Source organism: Symphalangus syndactylus, chromosome 7 (assembly GCF_028878055.3).
Source record: "Symphalangus syndactylus isolate Jambi chromosome 7, NHGRI_mSymSyn1-v2.1_pri, whole genome shotgun sequence".
NCBI classification, from domain to species: Eukaryota; Metazoa; Chordata; class Mammalia; order Primates; family Hylobatidae; genus Symphalangus; species Symphalangus syndactylus.
This window is the reverse complement of record NC_072429.2, coordinates 131,756,489-131,782,027: the sequence shown is the minus strand read 5'-3', so window position 1 is coordinate 131,782,027 and position 25,539 is coordinate 131,756,489. Positions and strand designations below refer to the sequence as shown.

At 36.4% G+C, this 25,539-nt stretch overlaps 1 protein-coding gene across 16 annotated transcripts in view; it reads right to left on the bottom strand.

Moving 5' to 3' along the window:
- PHF20L1 (PHD finger protein 20 like 1) overlaps positions 1-25,539 on the bottom strand; it is a 74,201-nt gene that overhangs the window by 5,783 nt on the left and 42,879 nt on the right. For all 16 annotated transcript variants that reach the window (XR_010121951.1, XM_063643554.1, XM_063643549.1 and 13 more), the window contains 7 exons: positions 19,283-19,339; positions 17,958-18,065; positions 10,660-10,824; positions 6,336-6,517; positions 5,230-5,329; positions 3,465-3,660; positions 168-528 (listed from right to left, as the gene is read on the bottom strand). Coding sequence is in view for 15 of the 16 variants with exons in the window: in XM_063643554.1 (XP_063499624.1) it covers positions 168-528; positions 3,465-3,660; positions 5,230-5,329; positions 6,336-6,517; positions 10,660-10,824; positions 17,958-18,065; positions 19,283-19,339 (1,169 nt within the window). In the remaining variant the exon portion in view is untranslated. The remainder of the gene's footprint in view (positions 1-167; positions 529-3,464; positions 3,661-5,229; positions 5,330-6,335; positions 6,518-10,659; positions 10,825-17,957; positions 18,066-19,282; positions 19,340-25,539) is intronic.

The window sequence follows — 25,539 nt, the reverse complement described above, 5'->3', positions numbered from 1 at the left end:
CCAGTGTTTTCCTGTAGAGAAAACAAAAAAATCTCCTTACTTCAACAAGGTACTGGGGAACTTGGAAATAGAAGTAAAATCTGGGAATTCAGTATGTCTTATTTTATAAAATTTTCCTTTGTTGTTCTATCATAGTTTCCAAGCAAAGAAAAATGAACTAGTTTTACCTTTTCAGGCATTCCGTGTTCTTTTGCTGAGTACTGTAAACGGTTTTTATTTCTCATGTGGAATTCTTGTTCTTCTTCCAAACTACTAACATCGTCATCATCTGAGCTCCCAGGGTCTGCGAGAGATTTACAGTCCTGACCAAAACTTTGTGGCTTTTGATAGCTATGCTCACTTGTTATATAAGTTCCTTCCATTTTTAGGGGCAAACGAGGTGGTTCTTTATGGTTCTGTACATATTTCTTTTCTTCTCGATTAACTGTGTCTTGAGCTATTTTTTTCTCCACCCCAGCTATTATTTGATCTTGGTCTTTTCGCTTCCCAGAACAAGCCCAGAGATGAAGGTCAGGATGATGTTTATTCCTTAAAACAAAGTTGGAAAAACAGCAGTTCAGAAAAAAAAAAAAATCTATTAACAAGCTGAATACAATAATCTATTTCAGAACTAGGTTAGGAGGACATCTAGGACTCAAGACAAAAGCAAAGGTAATCTTTAATTAACTCCCTCCAGGATTTCACCCAAATTTGAATCTTCTCTATTAAATAAATAATACTCAGAAAAGCAATAACAAATTTAATTGTGTTGATAGTTCACATCATCATTTGATACATGCATTTCTTTTTCTACTGATTTTTCATTGTCATTTTTTCATTGTAAAATTTGAAAACCTTTAATGTGAGCATATTTTAAAAACTTTTATTCAGTCAAAAAGTGATAATTCCTGATGACAAAAATCCTAAATATAAATGTACAGAAAGTAAAAATTTCCTCTCCCATGGCAAACATAAATAACTGAGGTATAATCTTCCAGACTTTTTCTGTATACCTAAAATTAGTTCTTAAATGGATAAGTATACACATCTTCCTGTGACACAACCAGGACACATACAATCTGCCTTTTTGTACGTAACAGACTATGGGCATCTTGCCATATCATGTCATACAGATAGATTTCCCTTATTTTACTCTAGGGCTGAATAGTTACGAATGTACCAGTCGAGCCAACCAATTCCCTACCGTTATATGTTTGTGTACCTGTGTGTATCTCTGCACACAAGTCAGAATATTTCAGTCAGATAAATTTCTAGATATGGAATTGATGGATAACATGCATATTTATTTTGATAGGTACTACCCAAGTGACCTCAAAAGGGATTATACTAATTACAACCCCATCAACAATCTTTGATAACGCCCATTAACCTCATCTTCACTGAACATGTAAGCATGATATTGTACAGTTAATTCTGCAGTAAGTAAAACAGGAATCCAATCATCAGAGCTGAAATGAAAGGACATTTGGGAGATATAAACCTTTCAAAAGGCTCAATAATGTTTGCATATTAATAATTTCCAAATTAGATACATACTGAGTCAAATTAGTTCTCTTCCAATAATACTCAAGTATTGTTTCTGAAATTATAAATTTTATCATTTGAATCCCTAGTAATTTAATATTCAGAAAATACTAAAACAATCAGTAAAAGGCATAGTAGAAGAAAAGCTGGCACTGTAGTCCAATAGTCCAAGGGGTTGAATTCTGTTGTGCCATAGAGAAACCTGAACAAGTTACAAAATCTATGTCTTTCACTACCCAACAATGAAATGAGGTAGCATATTATAAGGATTAAATGAAATACCACATGAAAGCACATGACGTGTAGGACTTTCAATAAATCGTACATACTAACAGATATTATGATTTACAATATTAACATAAAGAGGGCCTATAAGTATATGAAACAGAAAGGGTCCAATTAAAATCCCTGGCAAAATTATGAATGCAGAGAAACTCATACTGATACCAAGAAGGAAATTAGGTTTTAAAAAAAGACCTAATAAATTATTCCCTCCCTTAAGTCTTAGCACTTACATGGCCTTTTAAAAAACAAATTCATATTCAGGCTCATGACAAAAAACTGAAGCAAATTTTATTCAACAAATAGTTACTGAGTACTTACCCTACACTATCAATTAGAGACAAAATGATGAATAGGACACAAGCTCTACTTTAAAGGATCCCATGACTTAGTAAGGGGAGACAGGCATAAAAAAATTAAGCATACCAAAGCGCCTGACACAAGTATGCATGGAGTTTGCCAAGAAGAACATGGTCAACTCTAGTTGGGCAGGTAATTATGAAAGGCATCTGCTAGGGGCACTAGTGGTAGAAGCTTATCCTGGGTGTGAGTAAAGGCCTAGAGTGATGGAAAAACTTACTTCATTTAGGGATTATGATTTGGGATAGCTGGGACGTTTGGGGGGAAAAGCACAGGGATTATGTGGCAACAAAATGGTAGACAGAGTATGTGTCATGGAAGGACTCAGTCCATTGGGCAACAGGAAGATGCTCTAGTACATTAAGTTGGAGAAAGACAAGCTGATATTTATCTTTTACTAAGCTTACACTGGCAGCAGTACAAAGAATGAACTGATAGAGTACAAGGCTGGAGCCACAGAGAATGGACAAGCATGGCAATCGTTCATGTGAAATGTAACAACCTGGCTGAGACAGTACCAGTGAGAAGTGAGAGAGGAACGGACTGAACAATGTTCACAAATTGCAATGGATGGGATGTGAAAGACACAAGGATGGGAAGGGAAGGAGAGGATGGGGCAAGTTTCTGGCTGAGGCAAGTGCATCCAAATGAAGAAAATCTTGTGAAGAACCAGTGAATCATCCTGTTTTTACTTAAAATGTGGGTTTTTGTTTGTTTGTTCTTTTAAAGAAGAATTCCAGTCAGGCATTAGGAAGGACTGGAAATAAGGACTTCAAGAATATTCTGATATGTTCTTTAAAGACTCGTTTAAGATAAAATTCTATGGGATGACTAACATATTTGGTGCACAGTAGAGAAGTGAATTCGGTTTGTGAAGGCTCCCTTCATCACCTTTACATCAATCTTTATAAAAAAAAATACTCACCCTGCTTAGAATCTATTTCATCTTGATAGCATTCCTGAAGGAGGACACAACGTATAGGGTTCACCACAGCAACTGCACTTAATTTTGCACACATGGTAAGCATACAAAACAGTGGGACAGGAGCTAAAATGTACTGAAATACTAGATGCTATATCTACCTTTAACCACACTTACACATTCTAGGAGAATAGACAGGAAGCACCAACGCATCCAAGAGGTTGTTAATCTTTCCTTATTTTTAAAAATGAAACTTTATTCAAATACCCGTTCTCTCCTCCAAACTGTTACTCTGGACCATCAAAACGCCGACAGCGTTGGTTTGAATTAAAATGTCCACTGAAGTGTGACCCTCCCTTTGCTGCCCTTCACTTACTTTAGTATTCCAATCTTCAGCTGTAGCCCGTGTAGCACTTCTGTAACACCATAGACATCGGCAAGCAGGTGATGTGTAGAAACTATCTTTTTGGCATTGAGATGAGAATAATTTTCTTTGAAAAATGATAACCCGCACATTCTCCCATTATTCAACCACTCCTTATCATAACGATATTTTGCACTCCACCTCTGACCTGCAGATGAAGTTGATATTAAATCACAGAGGATTGCACTTATTCGGATTTTTCATCAACTGCTACCCTACTAACGTTGCTCATGAAGCAAGGCAAGCTCTAGCACTAGGAGCAGATTCAAAAAGAGTAAGACAGCGTTCTGAGGAACTGGCGCAGGAAGAGCTCCTCCACACCTTCAGCATTCCTGCCCACCCAGGAGAAGAAACACCATTAAGGACATGGTCAGTGGCAGATGACACTTGCAAAGGGAACCTTGAGTGTACCGCTTTCAATTGTTTTGTAGTCATCATCTGTCCTCTAAAAAGGCTCAAAGGGCTGGATAAAAACTAGACAGGGGTTACTTCTCTCACTAACCTTTGTTTTGAATTGGATGAACCATAGAGTTCTAGTTGAGTGAATAGGAACCCTTCCCCCATGTCTGTGATTCCACAGAATCCTATGAAATTTCATATCCTCCATGTTAATACAAATTAGATCCTATTACAATCAGGTGTTTATGTGCCTGTGTCCCATACTATACTAGCCAGTTGAAGGCATGGTTTAAATCAATCATCTCACCACAGTGGCAAATAGAAGCCATCCAATAAATGCTTCTGAATAAATAACAAATGTCTACATTTGTTACTGAATAAATACAATGAATAATGAACAGTATAAATGTTGGTGAGTGAACAAATGTCTACATTCATATGGAATAATTCATTCTCTTGCTTCTTACTGTGACTTTTTTGTGATTTATTGTGACTTTTTTCTTTTTTTCCAATAGTCATGGGACCAATTCACCACATGCCTATTATTTGAGAAAACCTAGTTATTTCCTGCCTGGAGGCTCAGGTTAAATTCAATATGCAGAATATGCTATCTGAAGATCCTCTAGCATAGAAGAAGGCACCAAGTAGACAGCATGGTGGATTGAGACTAAAAAGGCATAGATTTCATCTCAGTCTGCCTCATCAGTAAAATAAAGGCATCATAGGTAGTGTTCTAAGACTCCACCTGCTCTACAATGAGTCGAACATGCAGAACTGCCAGGTCAGTAGCATGCAAGTTCAGAATGCAGATCTACTCCGATTGCCACAAATAAGCCTAGCTAGAAATGGATACAGAGGAACAGACAGAGGCTAATTCTTCTCCAGGAAAAAGTTACACCTCTTCCCTTCCAGTAGGATAGTAATTTTGTTGATAAATATATGCTAATGTATTTGTCTAAGTAATCAATGTGGAAAATAAAAATGTAACGGTGAAAAAATATTCTAAAATTTTAATATGGAAGTTGAGTCTAATTGACCAAGAAGTACAATGAGTCCTCACTAAGCGTAATCAATAGGTTCTTGGAAACTGGCACACTGAATAATGAAATGAATTGTACTATAAGCTAATTGATACATACAAGTTAAGTTCCTATGGCATATAGCATGCTGTTTCACTTGGAGTCATAGTTTCCAAGAACCTATCAATGACATCATGTGAGAACTTGCTGTAGTGGTAGTGAACACAGCTGATACACTCTGGAATCCTGGAGGAGACATAGAGGCATCCTGGCAATCAGCACGGCACAGAAAGCCTTACCTGGTGGGTCCCGGCAGATATAGCAGATATACTGCTCTGGAATGCTCTCCTCCAGCAGCCCCATGCACACGCTGTGTTGCCAACACAAGCACTCTTCACACTGCAGAAAACAGAGGAGTATTACAGTCACCCGATCCTCACTAGGAATAAGCTAGGAATAAAGATACATGTCCTTTCTTTGAATTGGCTGGCTTGGCTTCTTACTGTCACTATCAGTTCCATTCTTATCGACACAATAAAATCAAGTCATGACTTAAGATGAATTTTATCTTTGAAATGGTCAACCACTTTAGGAACTTTCTTTTGTTGCACCTATTAGAATATGCTTTGATCAAGTACTTAAGTCATAAAAAAGTCATAATTTCTCTAATTTAATTCCCACTGATATTTAGGCAATCATATCATAAAACTCTTAAAATAGTTTATTAAAATGCAGAAATTAGGGGAAAAAAAGTTGGTAGCAGTGTCTATAGCAATGATCTATTAAAGTACTACTTCTGTGGTGAAGTTATAAATTCGTAGTTCCCTCCATAAAACCACGAAAAAATGCGAGGAAAAAAGATTACTCTTTCTTCATGCTCTCAACTAACATCTCCAAATCTTCTGGCATCACAAAATTTTGGTTATGCTTTCCTTTTATCTTAAAGATACCTTTCCTACAAGAAGAAGTTGTTAACTCCTACAACAAAATTTTTCCTTTAAGAATACTGGACATTTTTATGTTTTAATTACTGACAAGTGAAGGGTGACTATAAATTATTAATTATTATAATAATTAACATGAATGCAGATGAGGAAGAGAAAGGTTGCTGTAGCCTGCCCTTTCATGTGAAGGCTTACCACCCTAATCAATCTAAAGAGTTTCAGTTTGAAGGCACTGTACTATATACCCTAGAAAAGGAAGAGAGACGCTAAAATAAGAACATTGTCTACTTTACTTAATGAGGAAATCTCCTAATCATTACTATGGGTATTTTCCACATAGTAAGTTAGAAACCACTATCTGCAGCAGTACGGTTAGTAAAGAAATAAAACACCGTGATACATTTGCTGAGCACCTGAAACAACTAACTCATTATTATAGGGAAGAGAGGTTAACTAATTACCTGGATCATGAAGCCATTCTCCTCATCCATCTCACAAATACATCGCACAATTTCATTAAGAGCATCATCCTCATCCTGAGATTCCTCAAAATTGGTTGAATCAAAGTCCTGATTGTATTCATCCCCACTCAGGAGCAAACTCTCCGTTGAAGAATCATCTAGGAAGTCTACATCTGATAAGTCTAGAATATATACAAAAAGTATACTTAGCACAACTTTTCTATTTTCATGTTATTTTTCATAAAGAAAGGAGCTATGAGAAGCGATCATAAGCTATGAAACATTTTAAAAGGGGGAGCAAACAAATAAGAATACTGTACTGTACTTGTCTCTGGACATAGAAACAAAAGATTTTTGAAGCTTAGGTAATTATGACTGCTTTATATCTTATAGTATACACTATTATAAGTAACTCAAAGTATCTTTTAGACTTCATGCTTACAGAATTTATGGCTAAGGCTGATGTCAATAATTTAAATTTGCATAGTTTCCATACACTTTCACATACATTATCCCTTCTGACCCTCATAAAAACCCTGAGTTGTCCCCTTGTGATTTCATACTATCAGTGTGACACCACTGTCCGTGGACCTGGGGACAGGTGTGTGTAGTAAGCCCCCATTAGCCAGCACAAGCTGGCTCTAGCACACCACTGATCTTCATTCTTTTTCTTCTTTCTTTTTTGGATTAATAAAGTGCTTTTTGAAAAATCACTTAAAAAAAAAAACTCTGGATTGTAAAGAGGACGGGTTTTATTATTCGTACTATAAACAACTTCAGAGAGGTAAAGGAGCTTGCCTAGGGTCTAAAATCAACAATACCATTATTGACAGTATCAGCATCATCAACTACTATAGCACTTAGTAAGCACACAGTGCTGTATTAAGCATTTTAAACACAGGACATATAACTTGCTTGAGAAAAGCAGCCATGGAGTGGGAAAACCAACTGAATACCAGGAATGCCTGATTCTCAAACCTGTGTTCTTAATCACTTTACCAGTATTTCTTAAAACCGGAACCGTGAGTTCCCCAAGGGATTTTTAAAATGTATTAATTTTGTCTTGGTAAAAATATTCTTTTAGATTAAGCATATCCTAGAAACTAGACTATATGGATGACTACTACATACAACTCAATTTATATGCAGGTTTGAGGCGTGTGTGTATGATAGTGCCAATGCTGAAGCCTACCATTTTGCTCAGGTTACTGAGGAAAAGGAAATTTGAGACAGACACGGGGGAATCTTTATTTAGAACAAAGGAAAATAAATGATGACGGAACACTAAAATTTTTGCAGTAGTTTGGATGGAGAAATGTTAGGAAAACTGAGTCTTCATGAGAAACAGAACATCGTATACTGCTGTGTGAGCTCCTGACAGAGGCTGATCAGCAGAGCACCTTCCTACCTCACATCCTACCCCCGACCACGTTCTGAGTGATCCCTTCACCTGCTTATCATCTGTCTTCTCTTACTAGAATATCAGAATCCATGACAGCAAGAACTTTGCATTGTTGAATGCTACATCCCCAGTGATTAGAATGAGGCCTGATATATAATACAGCCACTCCAGAATGTTTATAGAAGAACTAAGGAGAGGCTCAGAGAGAGAATATTTTATTTTCAGACTTAATCAGATCAGACCAAAGTTGAACAGATTTGAACTTTAAAAATTCACGCTATTTATATTTTATATATTTCACATGACTTAGTGTTTCCTCTATCAGCTTCTAATCTTGCTTATTTTTTTCTTGATTCAACGTTTTTGAATGTTTTGTTGTTAATGTTTTATAGAAAAATAAAGTTTTCTTCTCTTTGAAGTCACAGGGACATACGGAAGGAAGGTCAGCAGAAATAGATAATAGAGAAATATCTGAAAATATTCATGGAGCTAGTAAATCAACTAGATATGGAAAATCTAGTATGAACAGTATAACTTGTTTTAAAAGAACCTAAAGAGGAAAATTTCACCCATCCATAATCTTGCTGGCTTAAATCCAAATTTTCTTTTGGGCTTTCTCAAGTTCATTGGAATGTGGATAAAACAGTTTCAAACACTGTTGTAGCATATAAACAGTATTAAATGGGCCGGGCACAGTGGCTCACACCTGTAATCCCAGCACTTTGGGAGGCCATGGTGAGAGGATCACTTTAAGTTAGGAGTTAGAAACCAGCCTGGACAACAAAGCAAGACCTCATCTCTACAAAAGCAAAAATAATTCGCTAGGCATGATGACCTGTGCTGGTAGTCTTAGCTACTCAGGAGGCTGAGGCAAGAGGATTGCTTGAGCCAAGGAGTTTGAGGTTGCAATGAACTACGATCACACCATAGTATTTCAGCCTAGGCAACAGAGCAAGACCTTGCCTCAATAAATAAATAAATAAAAATTAATTTGAAATTATATCATTGAAAGGAATTAGTGTATCTCACATATACTTGCATGGCAAAGATTACCAGCTTTATGGCGTTAGCAAGCAAATTTATCATATTCTCCAGAAAATCTAGTTTGAATAACTCCCAAGCATTAAACTTATGCTTAGCTGAGTTTTGGAAGTTGAGTAAAATGGATGACAGAGCTGAAAGTTATGTAAGAAGCAAATAAAAGTTCCCCCTTACACTTGAATAGCCACTTAGACAATGGCTCCAACTGAGTGGCCACAAGAACAGCTGTTGCCTGCCAACAACTACCCCTTAAACTGTCATTGCTATTTCCTGAGACAGCATTTTGCAAGTGTGGTTTCCTGATCAGCAACATTATCATCACCTGGGAACTTGCTGGAACTCATGAATTCTGAGGGTGAGGCCCAGAAATGTGTTTTAACACACTCTCCGGGCAGTTCTGACACATGCTAACATCGAGAATTTCTGGCCTAAGACCTTATTAATATTCCTTTTCTTTCTCCTGACTTACTACTTGATCATAAGGGCAGGGCAGAGACTAAGAAGAACAGAGAGTACACATCTATGGCTCTTTTCATGTTCTTTCAAGGGTTCTTGTTTCAGCACCACAACTGGCCTAGATATAACCTCTATTCTCCATCTCTCTGTAGCAAGAGATAATCTTCAGATCTTGACGATTCACCATAAGGATGTTCTTAATGTGATTATCAACCTCTGCTTCTCCATAGAATCACCTACAAGTTGTATCTTGCCAGGATCCTTCCAGAAATCTCATTCAATTGTGCCTCATGGTAGGACCCATGATCAGTATAGTTTAAAACAACCACAGCAATGACTGTAAGGTTCACCGGGGGTGAAGAACCACTGAATCATGGGAAAAAGCAGACTTGTATTTGCTGGAAAAGAGTGGTGGTAACTTCTTTTTAATCTCCTCCTATACCTCAAGCTTCTAAAAATAAAATCTCACAAGTGTCATGTGCTATAAAGGAAAGAAAATGCTTTCTCCATAACGAGCCAGGGAGGACCTAGACCTGGAAGCAAACAGTGCAAAAGCAAACATTTAACCTAGTATCCACCATCGAGGTCAGTCAGAAGAAAGAAAAAGGCAGGAAGTGAGCTCAGTCATGGGGATCCTAGGTTGTACTTATGCTGAAGGCCCCGTCCCTTATTCCTCACTCTCTGACTCTGGTCGCTATTGCATTAGAGCTCTACTCTTACGCCAGAGCCCTCAATGTTTAGAGCTGGGATCTCTCTTCCTATTGCTTATAATATTGGAAGCAAGGTAAGAGTCTTCAACACTTTCCACTGTCAGGACTGGACCTGCAGGAAAGTCTAACAGATTTGAACTCCAGTGCTCCCTTCACTGCTGACGTGGACTTCTGACTACCTAAGGGCGCTTAGTTCCTGCCTGTCTTTAAATCAGTTGTCTGACTACATCTCAGGACTTTGGTTACAGATGTATCTGACTGGGAATTCAAAGTATACTTTTAAGATTACCATAAATATTTATTTAAGAAAGCATTATCTATGGAGTTAAGGCAGACCTCGGTTAGAGTTTTAATTCTAACACTAGCTAAGCCGAAAAGCTACTTACCCTGTAAGTTTCGGCTTGTTTACATATCAAATGTGAATAATACCTACTCTGTCAGTTGATAGTGAAGAATATAAAAATATATGTACAAAAACCTACAGAAGTATATACACTAGTAATATTTTCCTTATGACTCTCTTCCACCAATAAGTATAAAGCCAATTTAACTTTATATAAATTAAAAAGTAGCTCAAATTTCTCACATCAAGACTTTCATATTAGTTTAGCTAACAAGTTTTTAAATCGTGTGCCCTTAACAGAGTATGTTTTATTCTCAGTTACACATTTAGGAATTGTAAGTCTTGTTTTAACCATCACATGGTTACACATACTTTCACCACTAAGATCAACGGACAGAATTGCCCTTGGGTACTGATAGGTTGTAGTTTTCTCCGTAAACATGCTTCGTGGAGCCAGAGAACTCCCAGAAGATCGAGTTAGTGGAGAAGAGCACCTTTCCAAAAATTCGAGGGAACTGTCTTCATAGTCTGAATAGTCTGCAACATAAGATACAGAAAGAAATATTAATAAAGTGTCAGATAATTAAGGTCACTATAAAAATAACGAAAGTTATGTTTCAGGATACATCAAATAATCATGCTACCACTTTCACTTCTCATCCATGAAAAGCTACATATGTATCTGACGAACTGGGTTTAGCAAGAACACTTGGGAAACAAATATACCCCAGACAATATATACGTAGTAGGGGGCACCAGGTTCTAACTGGTACCGGTAAACTTTTGTGAAGTATTACAGAGGTGAAAAAGGATTATTTCACATTCTCTCTCCATTATAATCACAACTGTGTCTGCAGTAAAATATGCAAGATGACAACACATGGACACATGGGGAAGAACCACACACACTGGGGCCTGTGGGAAGTGGGGGAGACCATCAGCAAGAATAGCTAATGCGTGCTGGGCTTAACACCTAGGTGATGGGTTCATCTGTGCAGCAAACCACCATGGCACACGTTTACCTGTGTAACAAACCTGCACATCCTGTACATGTACCCCAGAACTTATTCGGTTGGTGCAAAAGTAATTGAGGTACTTTTGTACCAACCTAATAAAAGTTGAAGAGGAAAAAAGATATGCAAGATGGAAATTCACCTTTTTTCTTCCTCACAATTCGTAAAGAGGTTCTCCTGATGTCTGGCACACCAATTATATAGTGATAATCTGATCAATAAATTTTTCAAGTAAAAAATCACTGAAGGTAATTAACTAGTCCTGGAAGAACTCTGTAAAAATTCTGTTTTTCTCAGTTTTGTAATGAGTCCCACAGATGTTTGCAGGGGGAGAGGCCATACGCAGCTTACTGGAGAGTTGAGGGTATAGTGAAGGAAGGAAAAAAGAAGGTGGGGGTGTGATTCCAGGCATGTGGGAAGGCTCTGAAGCTGAAGAGTGCATGCCACATTTGGCAAGCTGTAAGACTGGCTGGAACACAGTGAATAAGGGAGAAACAGGGCTAGAGTGACAGGAGCCAGATTAGCTTTTTTTTTTTTTAAAGTTTTACCCTAATGCAATAAAAAGTCATTCAATGCTTGTATGGAGGAGGAGCAAGATGTGACAGTTTCATTTCCAGAGGATCACTCTAGCTGTGGAGTGGAGGACGGAGTGCAGGAAGGCACATATAGAAGTGGGGGGACAGTTCAGAGGCTACAGCAGTAGTCCAGGCAAGAAGGGTTGGTGGCTCAGAACTTGGGTGATGGCAACTAAGGGGAAGATTTCAAGGACTATGGAGTGCTGTTATAGACTGGAGGCCGAGAGCTAAGATGGCATTATCAAGATTGATTTCCAGGTTTATGCTTAGGCAACAAAAGTAGGTCTGAGATGGGGCTGAAGAGTAAACGCAAAGTGGAGAAACCAGAGAAGAAACAGAAGTTTAGAAGACGGCTCTGTAAGATGGGAAATCTTACACATCACCTACATGAACCTTAAGATGTGGGAAAGGGGGATGGCAATGGTGAGAAATGCTAGATTAAGAAAAGCACACATTCCCTCCATTTTAATAGAGGCTACGAAGATGACTATTTTCATGTAAGCATGCAGATGTGGTGGACAGAGTATGAGCAAGTTCCCACCTGATGATGCCTGTCTCCTCAACTCTGTGAGGAAAAGGATGTCAAGTGACGCAGGTTAGGGAATACATGAGAGGTGGAAATGCGAGGTGGAAACAAGTGGGAAAAAGGAAAGACAGAGAGTGGAAAAGTGAGCTTATAAGAGACACACTGGTCTGTACTAAGTATCCATTTGAAGTTGGCAGTTGTGGGAGGCAGAATAGTCTGCCAAAAATGTCTATGTCCTAAACCCTAGAACTTTTCAATAGGCTAAGATATGTGGAAAAGTGGAATTAAGGTTGCTAATCGGCTGACCTTACAACAGGGAGAGCACCCTGGATTATATGGGTGGGCCCAATGTAATGGCAAGGGTCCTTAGAAGTGAAAGGATGGAGGCAGAAGAGATGACGTGAGAGTGAAACAATATGAGAAAGACTGGCCCACTGCTGACTTTGAAGATGGAAGCAGGACAACAGCCAAGAAATGCAGAAGCCTCTGGAAACTAGAAGAGGCAAGAAAACAGACTGTCCCTAAGAGCCGCCAGAGAAAAATGGAGCCCTGTTGATACCTTGGTTTTAACCCAGAGAGACCCATTCTGGACTCCTGACCTCTAGAACTTTAAGATAATAAATACGTATTTTTTTTAAACCACTGATGTGCAGTAATTTGCAACAGCAGCAATGGGAAACTTACACTCATCATCATAAATACCATGGCACAACCAACACTGATTGAGGGCTCTCTATGTGCCAAATGCAATTTTCAGTTCTTTATGTGTATTAACTCTTTTACTCCTCACAAGCATCTAATGAGGGAAGTAGGACTGCTAGTAAAGAATTGAGGCAGGACAGATGAAGTAAATTGCCCAAGAATATACAACTATCAATGGCAAAGCCAACATTCAAACCCAGGCAGCCTGACTGTGGAAGCTGTACTCTTAACAAACAAGCGATATCGGTGTATTTCAACATTTAAAGGGTGCACAAGCTGGCAAGCTTGTTAAACCCCAGAATCCTGGGCCTCATCTCCAGTACACTGGAAATGAAAAACTCCCAGATGATGCTGATGCAGTCAGATTACAGCAGTCTTTGCGCAGCACTACGCTATTCTGACTCCAGTGGCCTCACCATAACCACAGTATGCCCAACACCATATTACTTAGGCCCAGACATGGAAAGGGCATTTATAAATGCTAGGTACTGTATCAAGTACTTTACAACGATTACTTTATTTAATTCGAATAATAAATCTATGCAATAAAACTATCAATTATCATTTATTTTAGAAGAAAGGAAATTGGGATGTAGAGAATTTAAATAACCTGTCAAAGGTCACTTAGCTATAAGTGATACGGGCAGGATTTGAATCCCTATACTAAACCTTCAAGGCTGCCTTCTTATCAACTCCATTATATATTGCCCTTTCAGCAAAAGCAAAAGTAGAAGCAGAATCTGATTGTAAAAATAATGAAAGAAATCTCAATTTTGTGCTAAAATAAAACATGGCTGATATTTAATAGGTAAAACTTGGCATTCCGCACCCTGTCTGTATTCCCTACTTCAATTCCCTCTGGCTATTATGAATAAAAGTCTGTTATGTTTCAAGGCTTAGATCGGAAGTAGTCTCCTACATAAAGTCCCTTCCTTGATTGTGCCAACTTTTCTAGCTTAAACGTTTATTTTGTACCACTCTTACCACAAATATCAGACCTTCTTGGTAGAGATTTACATATGCTTACCTCTCTTACTATATACTTCAGTGACTTACAAGCTCCTCGAAGGAATCTTTTTTACTATGTAATGCTTTCAATTCTCTTTCACTTCTAACTCTATTTCTTTTTAATCTCTGTATGCCTGCAGTATCCTTATATTTACAGATACATGAAAGACAGATTAAGTGATTTGCTCAAAGTAACAAAGCTAAAAACTGGCAAAGATGACACTCTTAAATCCCAACATGGTGACTTCTCATACACACAAATTAAACACATTGTTAGTATTATGTCTTGTAAACCAATTCTGTTAATCAAAACATATCTTAACCTACTACCTCATAAAATAATAAAAAACAACTAAATTATTACTTTGCATAACTGCATTAAAATAACAGATAGGGACAAGAACTTAGTATGCCAATAGAAACAAGTAAAAACTTGTTGAAGAGAAGAGTACATAGTTTGATAAACAGCATTTCAGGTATTAATAACATAACATGGTGATTAAAGTTAAAAATTCAGACTTGCAAGTCAGACTGCTTGGATTTGAAATGAATCTGCTTTTCACCGCTTGCTAGCTATGAGAGCTGGAGAGCTCTCTTTCTCACTCTCTCTCAGTTAACTGTTGGTAAAATGGAGATAACAGATCCTATTGTAAAGGGTTAATATAAGGATTAAATGAAGTAATAATATTTATAAAATGCTTAGTTTTGGGTACATGAGTACCAGCAGGATATATAAAATAATGTTGAGTGGTAAATAAAAGAAAGAATTTTGAAACTCCCTCATGGTGCTAACTATATACTAAAAAACATACTAGAAGCCTCATACAGTAATAATGTCAATTCTTTAACATTAAGATGTCTTTAAAATTTCAAAGTTACTTCAAATCCTGTATTTCCCGCTTAAAGACCACTATTCTAATTTAACCATCTGGGGAAAAGTGCCATTTCTAAGATAAAGTAAATAGCTCAGAATAAACTCTACTCAAATGCAATAATTAATTACAAAGATGACAGTGATTACCAAACTCAACACCTGCTGTTTATAAATAGCAATGTTTCTGTGCATCTTACCAGGACTCTTATTTACAAAGTTAAGATTTTCATTTGTAAGCCTGATTTCAAAATGTAAACAAATATATAAGGTTTTCTTTTTCATTAAAAAATAAAAATATATACCATTTAAAGTATGTTTTAATGGCTCTTTGTAACGGGTTACATAGTTAAGGGCTGGTCACAATTCTAAGGTGCAAGTTTTTTTTGGCCATTTTTCCTCTATTAATCCTAATTGCTCTTCCTTCTCTCAAGTTACAATTTCCTGCCTTCTCTTAAGCTCTAGCCCTCATATTTTGCTGCCAAGCGTGGGCCCCTTATTTTGTTTTGTATCAGCTGCTGTTATCTTTTTCCCCACTTTCACAGGTATTTTGTATATAAGATTCTGTGTCTGCTACTAAATATTAGAACAGAACACAGTTTGTTGCTGTGCCATAAGATAACCTGAAATAGCTGGCCATTCCTGCACTGACAATGCAGGTCTCCATTGGAACACCTAAGCTAGGCAAATCCCCTCAGAGCCTTTGGTCAGGTGGGAGTTCATCTGGAAGTTTTATTTGCTGCCTGAGCTTGTCTCATTTCTGTATTGTGACATACCGCTCACAGATGGGTATTCAGTAATCAAATGAGTTCACGGCGAATAGTTTTTGTTTACCAAACTCCGGAGTTTCCTACCTCTACATCATTCCTAGCTTGAATTCCACAGTTATATATGAAGAGGTGATGGTGGGGGTGGGCAGAAGGGAAAGGAGTGAGGAGCAAGGCACACATAGAAGTGACCGGAAATGTTCAAGACTCTCTGGAAAGCGGTTTCAAGCTTTGAACCCCATTTTGATCCTGTATCTTCAAATTTACTCTGGCAGCTTTAGAATTCGAGAATGTGAAAACTTCACATTCTGTGAGAAAAGTAAATGTTATTTTTGGACTATGGAGAGAGTTAAAATCTGAAGAATTTACCAACAATGATTACCAATCACAAAACTGCCCAGTTGGATTTGTATTTTTTAAAACTGGTTTTATTAAATGTCTAATAAATATGAAAAAATGGGTATGACACAAAGAATATCAATAGCACAAAACACTTAGGTACTGACCATGCAGTTTAAGAGAGTATCATCATTTTTGAAGGTCCCTTTGCACCATTTTCCAGTTTGAACTGATAACGGCCCTACCCCACCTTAGAGGCAACCACTATCTTGAATTTTTTTTTTTTTTTTTTTTTTTTTGAGACAGAGTCTTGCTCTGTTGCCCAGGCTGGAGTGCAGTGGCGCAGTCTCGGCTCACTGCAACCTCCACCTCCCGGGTTCATGCCATTCTGCTGCCTCAGCCTCCCAAGTAGCTGGGACTACAGGCACCCACCACGAAGCCCGGCTAATTTTTTGTATTTTTAGTAGAGACAGGGTTTCACCGTCTTAGCCAGGGTGGTCTCGATCTCCTGACCTCGTGATCCACCCGCCTCGGCCTCCCAAAGTGCTGGGATTACAGGCGTGAGCCACCGCGCCCAGCCACTATCTTGAATTTTTGTTCATCATTCTCTAGTTTTTCTTTATGCTTTTCCCACACACAGTTGAATCCCTTAAAAATATACTGTTTAGTTTTAAAACTTTTTTATCTTTATATAAGTGAAATATTCTGTTTTCTTCAGTTACTTGGTTTTTAGCTTACCATTTTGTTCCTGAGATTCTGTAGCTGTAATTCATTTATTTATTCCGCTGAAGGAATGCATGACTTTTGATGGAGAGCTGGGCTGCTCCCAGTGCTGCTGTGAACACTCTCATATTTGATGCACCGTGTGAGTTTCCTCAGGGGTTTTTAGGCCACATGGCACACACATTGTCACCTTACTCCCTGGTCCCCATCTGTTTCCCACAGTAGTTGTGTAGTTGCCTTCATTTCCTCAGCAACATCTGCTATTACCTACCTAGTTAGTTGTGCCAATACAGCACGTATGAAACAGACTTCACTATGTTTTAACAATTGAGTTTCATCTAATTTTCTGATACAATTTTTCATACCAATCCTATGTGGTCACATCCTTTTAACACATTGTTAGATTTCATTTCATAACATTTATTTATGGATTTTGGATCTATATCCATAAGTAAAAAGAGTTTGTGGCTGTGCTTTCCGATTTTGGCAGCAAAGTTATTTAAATCATTTAAAATAAATTCGGAGTTGTGTTTGTTCCTAGGGGTGCCATAAGAAATTACCATAAATTTAGTAGCTTAAAACAACAGAAATTTATTCTCTCAAAGTTCTGAAGGCTGGAAGTCCAAAATCAGAGCTTGACAAGGAAGTGCTCCCTCTGGAAGCCCCCGGGCCAAATCCTTCCTTGCCTCTTGCAGCTTCTGGTTCCTCTGGCTCCTTGGCTTGGGGCTGCATCCCTCTGATTTCTGCTCCATCTTCACATGGCCTTTGCTGATACCAAATTCTGTTGGTTTCTCAAATTCTTCTAAAAATATCATTTCACTCTCATTCTTGAAAGCTAACTTAAGGAACTCTACAATTCTAGACTGAGAATAATTACTTGAGCATGCTAAAGGGTGCTTGGTCAGGGCATCGAGTCTACCATAATGCTGGAAGGAAAAACGTCTAATCAGTTGCAACAATTAATTTATAGGCCAGAGTGAAACAGAGTAGTATATTTTTGAAATTTAATGTCAAAGGAAAGCTACAGAAACCTTTCAGTTCTCAACACGGGGATCTTGTCATGACTCCATTTTGTAAAAGAAAAGGGGAATCAAAGGAAACTTCAAATTTTAAAAAAAGAGGGAATAACCATCTCAGTGTACTTACCATGCTGCTTAGATTTCTTTTTCTTTTTCTTCTTCTTCTTCTGTTTTGGTTTGTAGTGATCTTTGTCTCTCTTCTCTCTTCTTTCCTTATCTTTTTCTTTTCTCTTACCTAAAAGATAAAAGTGAATACTTTAGCAATCACGACTGATCCTGAGTTGTTCCTTTGTGGTTAACCTAAAAGCAGCATTTATGTTTTAATCAGCTATTCCAGTCACCTGCCCAGAGTGGATGGGTTCAATTAAACTGTTCATGTCATGACTCTGGAAGTCCTGATAAGCTTATTGGACTATAAGAGGGGATCTTCATTAGCAGTGCTGAGAAATCCCAACTCCTGATACCTTAAAGTTAACACAGACAGTAGTTAAAACCTTTCAATGAGTAATATTCTCAATTTCCTGATGTGGTAAGAAGTTAAACTCCATAGTTTGTTTACAAAGGACCTGAATGAAGAGACTCAGCATTTCCATATGTAATTTAATGAGAGAATAAATTAGGAGACTAAAAAAAAAAAAAAAAAAACGTGATGGACTTGTTGCTTTGGATAAGCTTTAAAAATAATTAAATCAATTCATAAACAACTCCTCCAGTCTTTATTTACATTCTTTGTGTGTTTAACAATGAAGGCTAAGAACACGAGGAAAAAAAATATACTTCATTAAACTAATTTTTCCAAAATTGTAAAGCATTCTTTTCCCCAATCATATGTTCTTAAAAAAATAAATATTAGAGCAGTATCCTACATTTCAAATTAAATCATCACACATATCCTACTAGCTATTGCTCCAACTCACAATGGTTTAGCCTATAATTTATCCAACATATTTGACCAACTTCAGTGATTCAAGCTCCAGTTAACTAATCTACAGTATATTTAAGACTATCATCCATTATTTCGTGACTTTTAGTCATTACAGCACAGAAAATAGAAAATATAGCAGAAAACTCAATAACATTTTTATAAACCATAATGAAGAAGAAAGTGTGAAAAAATTACTATTTTAATCTATCATCCATTCTCTAAAGTCTCAACCATATTAAATCGAGGTCTATTTTTGAATAGCCACAATTTTGACTAGGGATGATCATAAACACAAAAGTTCCTTCGGAGAAAGCAAGAGACTCTCTTAACAAAAAAGTTACATATAAAACAAGATAATGTGTTTAATAAATCATGTATCTGGAGCTGACTAACACTAGTAAGAACTAAAACAGATGATCACTTACACCTAAGGTAGCATTAACTGGTAAAGAGTAAGGGGCAGACTATGTCCTCCCTCTCTGTCAAGCTTTATAGTCTTTTGCTTAAATATTACTTTCTGTTCATACCAAATGCTGTTGAGCTTTTTTCTTCCAATTTCACTTTTTTTTCTGTTTTCGATATTCCTGTGGGTTAGGGGAAAAATATGTAAGTTTAATCAGAAAAACTTAAAAGTATGGGATAATATTTTACATTACAATTGCTCATAAAACTCTATGTAAAACTCTTTTTCTCCTAACGGTCTACATGTTTTACTGCCTGAACTGGTAACAAAGCAGTGAGATTTCTTACCTTAAAAAAACAACCAAAACAATAAATTAAATGTGATTTTTGTTATTCAAACTACTTAGGTTCAACTTCTGGTTCCACCACTTACTAGCTCTGTGGCCTTGAGGACATCATTTAATGCCTCTGTGCTTCTGTTTCCTTATCTGCCAAACAGGAATAAGTCTATATATCTCAAGCAGTTATAAGGATTATGTGAGTCAAAATATGTAAGATGTCTAGTCCAAAGACTGGTAAATATGTAATTTTTTTCATTTTCTCCTTTGTGGTAGGGTAATAATTTGACACTACACTATTTCCAGAAATAGCATAAATATGGGTCTAACCATAAAGAAAAAGTTAACTGTACTAGGCCATCAGTAAAGGTCTACTCTAGCACCACAGACTTTGGCAATCCAAAACATACTGAAATTCATCTGAGTAGTAGTTCCAGGTACCATTTTCTACTTCTGTGACAGTTATGACATGAATGCTATCTGGATTATCCAAATGAAATATTAAACTCCATATTAAAGTATACTGGTTTTCAACAACCTGTACACATTTTTAAAACTAACATTTAAGCTCTTGTGCCTAAAACAAACTTGTACCTTTGAACTCCATCATGAATGCACTGTTAGGTAATGATAATAGCCAAAATAAAACTGTTCTGCAAGCCACTTTTGTTCTATATATAAATGTAAAATACAAAGACATATTCATACATTAAAATATTCAATCTCAATAAATATTCCAATAAAACATAGGTATTATTAATAGTCCAAAATTCATTTTTAAACCAATATTGCACTTTTAATTACTGTGCAGCTGACACAGGTACATTTAATCAATTCATATTCAACCATTCCCAATGCTAATATCTATTTGTGGCTAGTGTTAATCTAAGAAAAATACTACAGTACATTTATAATACAATTTTAATCTATTAAATTATGCTTTAATGTCATCATTTACCAGTTTTTTAATTTTTTAAGATCATTCTACAACAGTATCAAAAAAGCTGATATTTCATTCATCTTCAAATATTTTCTATCACTTAAACATAATAAAAATATAAAAATACCACTCAAATCAAGTGCCAATAAGGCTCTAGCAAGTAAGTTTAAACCTAAATAAGAATACCAATAATCTCCATTTGTTATGACAGAAAAAATGAAAGGGATATCACAGCAAAGAGAAATACAATTAAATTTTCTTATTAGCAAGACTGTTGAAGAAATGCATCACTTCTGTTTACTACTTGCTGCACTATTAGAACTTTATAAATTTTATCAATTTCCTTGAAAACAAAAAGCATTTACAATGCAAACCATGAGGCATGTGCTTTCCAAATCCTCAGTGGTAGTACAGATATATTCAGATATATTGCTAACAGTGATCATTGCCTCTTAGGTTCTTACATCTCTAGAGCACTGGATCTCTAGGGAAAAGATGGCGCAATGATGTTTAGAATCTCCTGGAGTGGGGACAGGGAGTCAGATTAAAGGAACTGCCTTACTAGGCTACTTTTACTGAATGGAATGTGTGCACCCCTTAGGTACTTGGAAGACAAATAAAACAGTTATGAACCACTGCACCAGAAACACGGAAGTTAACACAGTAGAAGAGATGCAGTCATTCCCAGAGTGGGGTCCAGAGAGTCAGTTCTAGATTTAGTTTTTACTTGTTCTAGTGGTTCCCAAACCTTTCGATTTCATAAATGATAAAATTTCAAAAGTAAAACTGGGAGACTTATAAAGGGTTGTCGATGTTTTACTCAAGCAAGGATATTAAAATAAATATTCATATATGCAAAGGCAGGACTTTAAAAAATACTTACAAATAGGAAAACAAAACAGACCATTCCAGAGGTCAACGAGAAAAATAAGTTTAGTTTTACAAGAAGTTCACTATCTTGTCCTTATTTTACCACGTGCTAGAATTTGGTGACCAAAGTACCAGAACACTAGTTTGTAGAATAGTAATCTTTAAACTAAGTTTTAGCAACAGAACATTTAAGAAAAAAATATCTGGCAGCTGAATACAAAACACAGCAACAAAAACCAAAACACAAATGGAGCTAATCTAGTTAAAGTCAGAGAGGCAGATCTCTGAACCACGCCTGCCTGCACACAACTCAAAAAACTCGTAATGTAGAGGGATTTCTCAAGCCTCTTCTGGTATGCTAAACATTACAGATTCTTCTGACTAAAAAGACAGGCAATCCCTGAGACTCTCCATGGAAACCCCAGGCTCTGTAGAAGCCATGAACATTTGGTATGAGGGTGGAGGCAATAGAGTCTCCAGTTGTAGTTTTGAACAAATCTGGAAAATAAATTGAAAAATAATTTAAAACAAAAAGGATTTTAAATAGTAAATGTAAAGTTGATGTGAGATGTTGGAATAAAAATGAAGGCCATTTCAAAACCCGCCACAGGCAGATTAGGTACAACTGACAACATGCTTTTTTGCCATACTTAGACCAACCCCATGACCTACTTCTGTTTTTCACTGGTGATAAAATGGATTATACTAACCAATCGATAATATAATTCATGAACACGCTACAGAAGATTCACTAAGAAGAGTCCAACTATCTCATCTATGATAGTAAGTATCATAGTATCTATGTAAGTATCTATGTAATAAGTAAATACATTTACTTACATCTACATTTCATTCAAAAACTAAGATGACTTTGAATGACACTGAAGCAAAGCCTGATGCATTTCATCGAATGCTACCCGAAAACTCAGGGGACCTGCTCATGGACATCCTGACGTTACATAAAGGTACACTGTGCATGGCCACGTCAAGCCAACATTCCTATCCATGCTAACTAAGACATGCTGCAATAAAACAGGTAAATGCTCCTTGATACTTATTTACTAATTTGCTAAAAAATAAAAAAAAAATGAAGATGTGTTACTAAAAGTATTTCTTTTAATATAAGAGTAACTTTTTTAAATGGCTCAAAATTATATTTATACAACCTACCAATGCCAATTTTGCCTTCACAGTGGTTACAAACAGTAAGTTATCATCTCTAAGCTATCTTAATTGATGTTTTTAAGCTGGAAATAATCCTATATTATAATCTTTTTTTTTTTTTGGAATAAACATAGACTCTATCAAATGCCTGATTAGTGATAAGTAAAACATCAACATTGTAGAGCCAAAAGTGACCACAGACATCATCAACTATAATCTCATCATATAGATGAAAAACTGAGTTTCAAGTAAGCAGGAAGAAAGGCAGATGGTTTGTCTCTCCAGAGTTTTTAAGAGGCTCTACCAGAGGCCTCTTGGGGCAATCTTTTCTTCCTTTACACCCAAGAGTACTTTACACCTCTTCAGGCACTTACATCTTGCTTTAAATATTTGTATTTCAGTTATTAGCTTTGTGTCCCTTCTAGACTCTAAGTTTCCGGAAGGCAGATTCCATATCTGTTCACACTGTGCTTCCCACCTAAAGAGAATTGTGTGACAAGGGGCAATAGATAACTGTTGGCCCAAGGTGCCTGTGAGAACCTGAACCAAGAGTATTTTTCAAAAGACCACTTTTCAAAAAACTTGATTTACTCTATCCTCCCAGATACTAACAGAATTAAGATTTCCTGAGGCTATATCCTTATCCAAAATTGGCTGGCTCTGTGAGAAAGCATCCTGATAGTAAAATAAAAACAAAGGCACCAATTTTTACAAAGATACCAATTACTTGTTTGGTAATGTAGGCAGCAACAGCATTCTTAACAGTGGCTAGACATGTGGGCATCCATCCCAGTAGAAGAACATAGAGAGATTATTTCAAGTTCATTATCTCTACTGGAAAACAATTAAGAAAAGTTGTATATAATAATTGGACTATTTGCAAATCTCATTAATCTTTCAGCATCAAATGCTAAACTCAACAGCGTGAATTTATCTTGCTCCCCCAAAAGTAAAAACCTAACCATGTCAAACAATTTCACAGTTAGCAACTAACACCCTCATCATTCTAAACTCCCCAAGAGTTTCAATTTGACAAAAATAACTCAGAAAATGTCTCTGACAAACTGTAAAGAATGTTTTCAATTATGAGTTTTAAAATTCAACAGTAACAAAATTTACTTTTATAATTAATATGGACACCAACCAAACATACATGTGTGTATGAGTGTGTGCATATATGTATGTATGTATCAAAAAATGAAAACATAAAAACCTGGCACTTCGACTCTAGATGTAAGAGGACTTGGGGAACAGACAGAAGCATAACAAATACTGCAAAATGGTCAAGAGAAGGTGAATAACAAAAAGGTTAAGGAGAAAAGCATAGAGACCACCGAGAATTTCAATGCAAGTGGGACAGGCGCACAAGGTTGTAATCAAAAGGTGTTCAGTTAGAACGTGACCTAAATTGCACTACTTTCCTCAAAAACTAAAAATTAAGAGGTCACAGAAACAAATTAAAATTTCACCTCCCTCTATTCAAATACTGTGTTCAACCCTCTAATAAACCTTCAGTAATTAACAATTAAAACTATGCATTTCCTTGCTATAATCAAAGTTGACAGCTACTGTACAATTAAGCTCATCATACCCAGATAATCCTTACTCTTCCACAAATTCAAATTATAGCTAAACTCCTCTCTACCTTTTACTTTCCCAGAAAATGATCTTACTTGTTTTACTTTTCCAATAGTTACTGCTAATATTTAAAAAGGGAAAGAATATTCGTGTGCGTTCCTCTAAGGTAGTCAGCCATATTGCCACAAATATGCTAGAAATTCTGAAAAGAGGAAGTTAATAATCTGGTTAAAAGCAAAATCATCTAAGTCAAGGACTTCCATGCACAATCACTACATTGATATTTTAGGATATATAATCTGTTAATGTAAGACTCTTAGTTATTACACAGTTACTTATATTGGCCTATATTTCAATATGGTTACTAATATTAGAATACTTTTAAAGAAAAATGTAAATATTTTCACATGTACATCTGAAAATAATTTTCCCAATGGATATACAACCTTTTAACATATTTTTCTTACATTCAGTATGGTAACAAATTCCAGATCGTTAAATAACTGAATAAGACCTTTATCAAAAAAGTATCTCAGTGGGTCATTGATAATTTGGAAACCTTGTGGAAAAGTGGAAAAGAAAAATTAATTATCTTAAGGAAAGACCAAGAGTCAAAAGACAATAGATCTGATTTGAGAAACTACAGGAAATGTTTCAAAATCTACAAATATTCAGATTTGGGTATTGTTTTATTTTTTTAAACATGATAAAGAATTATCATGTACAAAGTAACTTCAACCTTTATATAAAGATAAAAATTAATAAAAATAAGGCACATATACACCATGGAATACTATGCAGCCATAAAAAATGATGAGTTCATGTCCTTTGTAGGGACATGGATGAAACTGGAAAACATCATTCTCAGTAAACTATTGCAAGGACAAAAAACCAAACACCGCATGTTCTCACTCATAGGTGGGAATTGAACAATGAGAACTCATGGACACAGGAAGGGGAACATCACACTCTGAGGACTGTTGTGGGGTGAGGGGAGGGGGGAGGGACAGCATTAGGAGATATACCTAATGCTAAATGACGAGTTAATGGGTGCAGCAAAACAACATGGCACATGGATACATATGTAACAAACCTGCACATTGTGCACATGTACACTAAAACCTAAAGTATAATAAAAAAAAATAAATTAAAACAAATAAAATAAGTATATGTCTCTTAAGTTACTTCAATCATTTGATTTCAATACATGCCATCACCAGAAAAGAATAAGTTTCATTTTATGCTTCATCCAAAAAATGGATAAAGTGGTTTCAGGGAAGACGCCTGTAAACACAATGATCACCAACACCCTTGGTAACGAATCAACAAACTGCCTTATGTTTTTCTCCAACTCACAACAAACTAAATTCAGACTTCCTTCAAATATCTAATTCCAATAGTAATTTACCAGAAGTGCATTTGTAACTAGTAGTGGCCTTTTTTATTATGTGTATTCTGGATCAGGTTATAATTCTTAAAAACTTCTAAATAA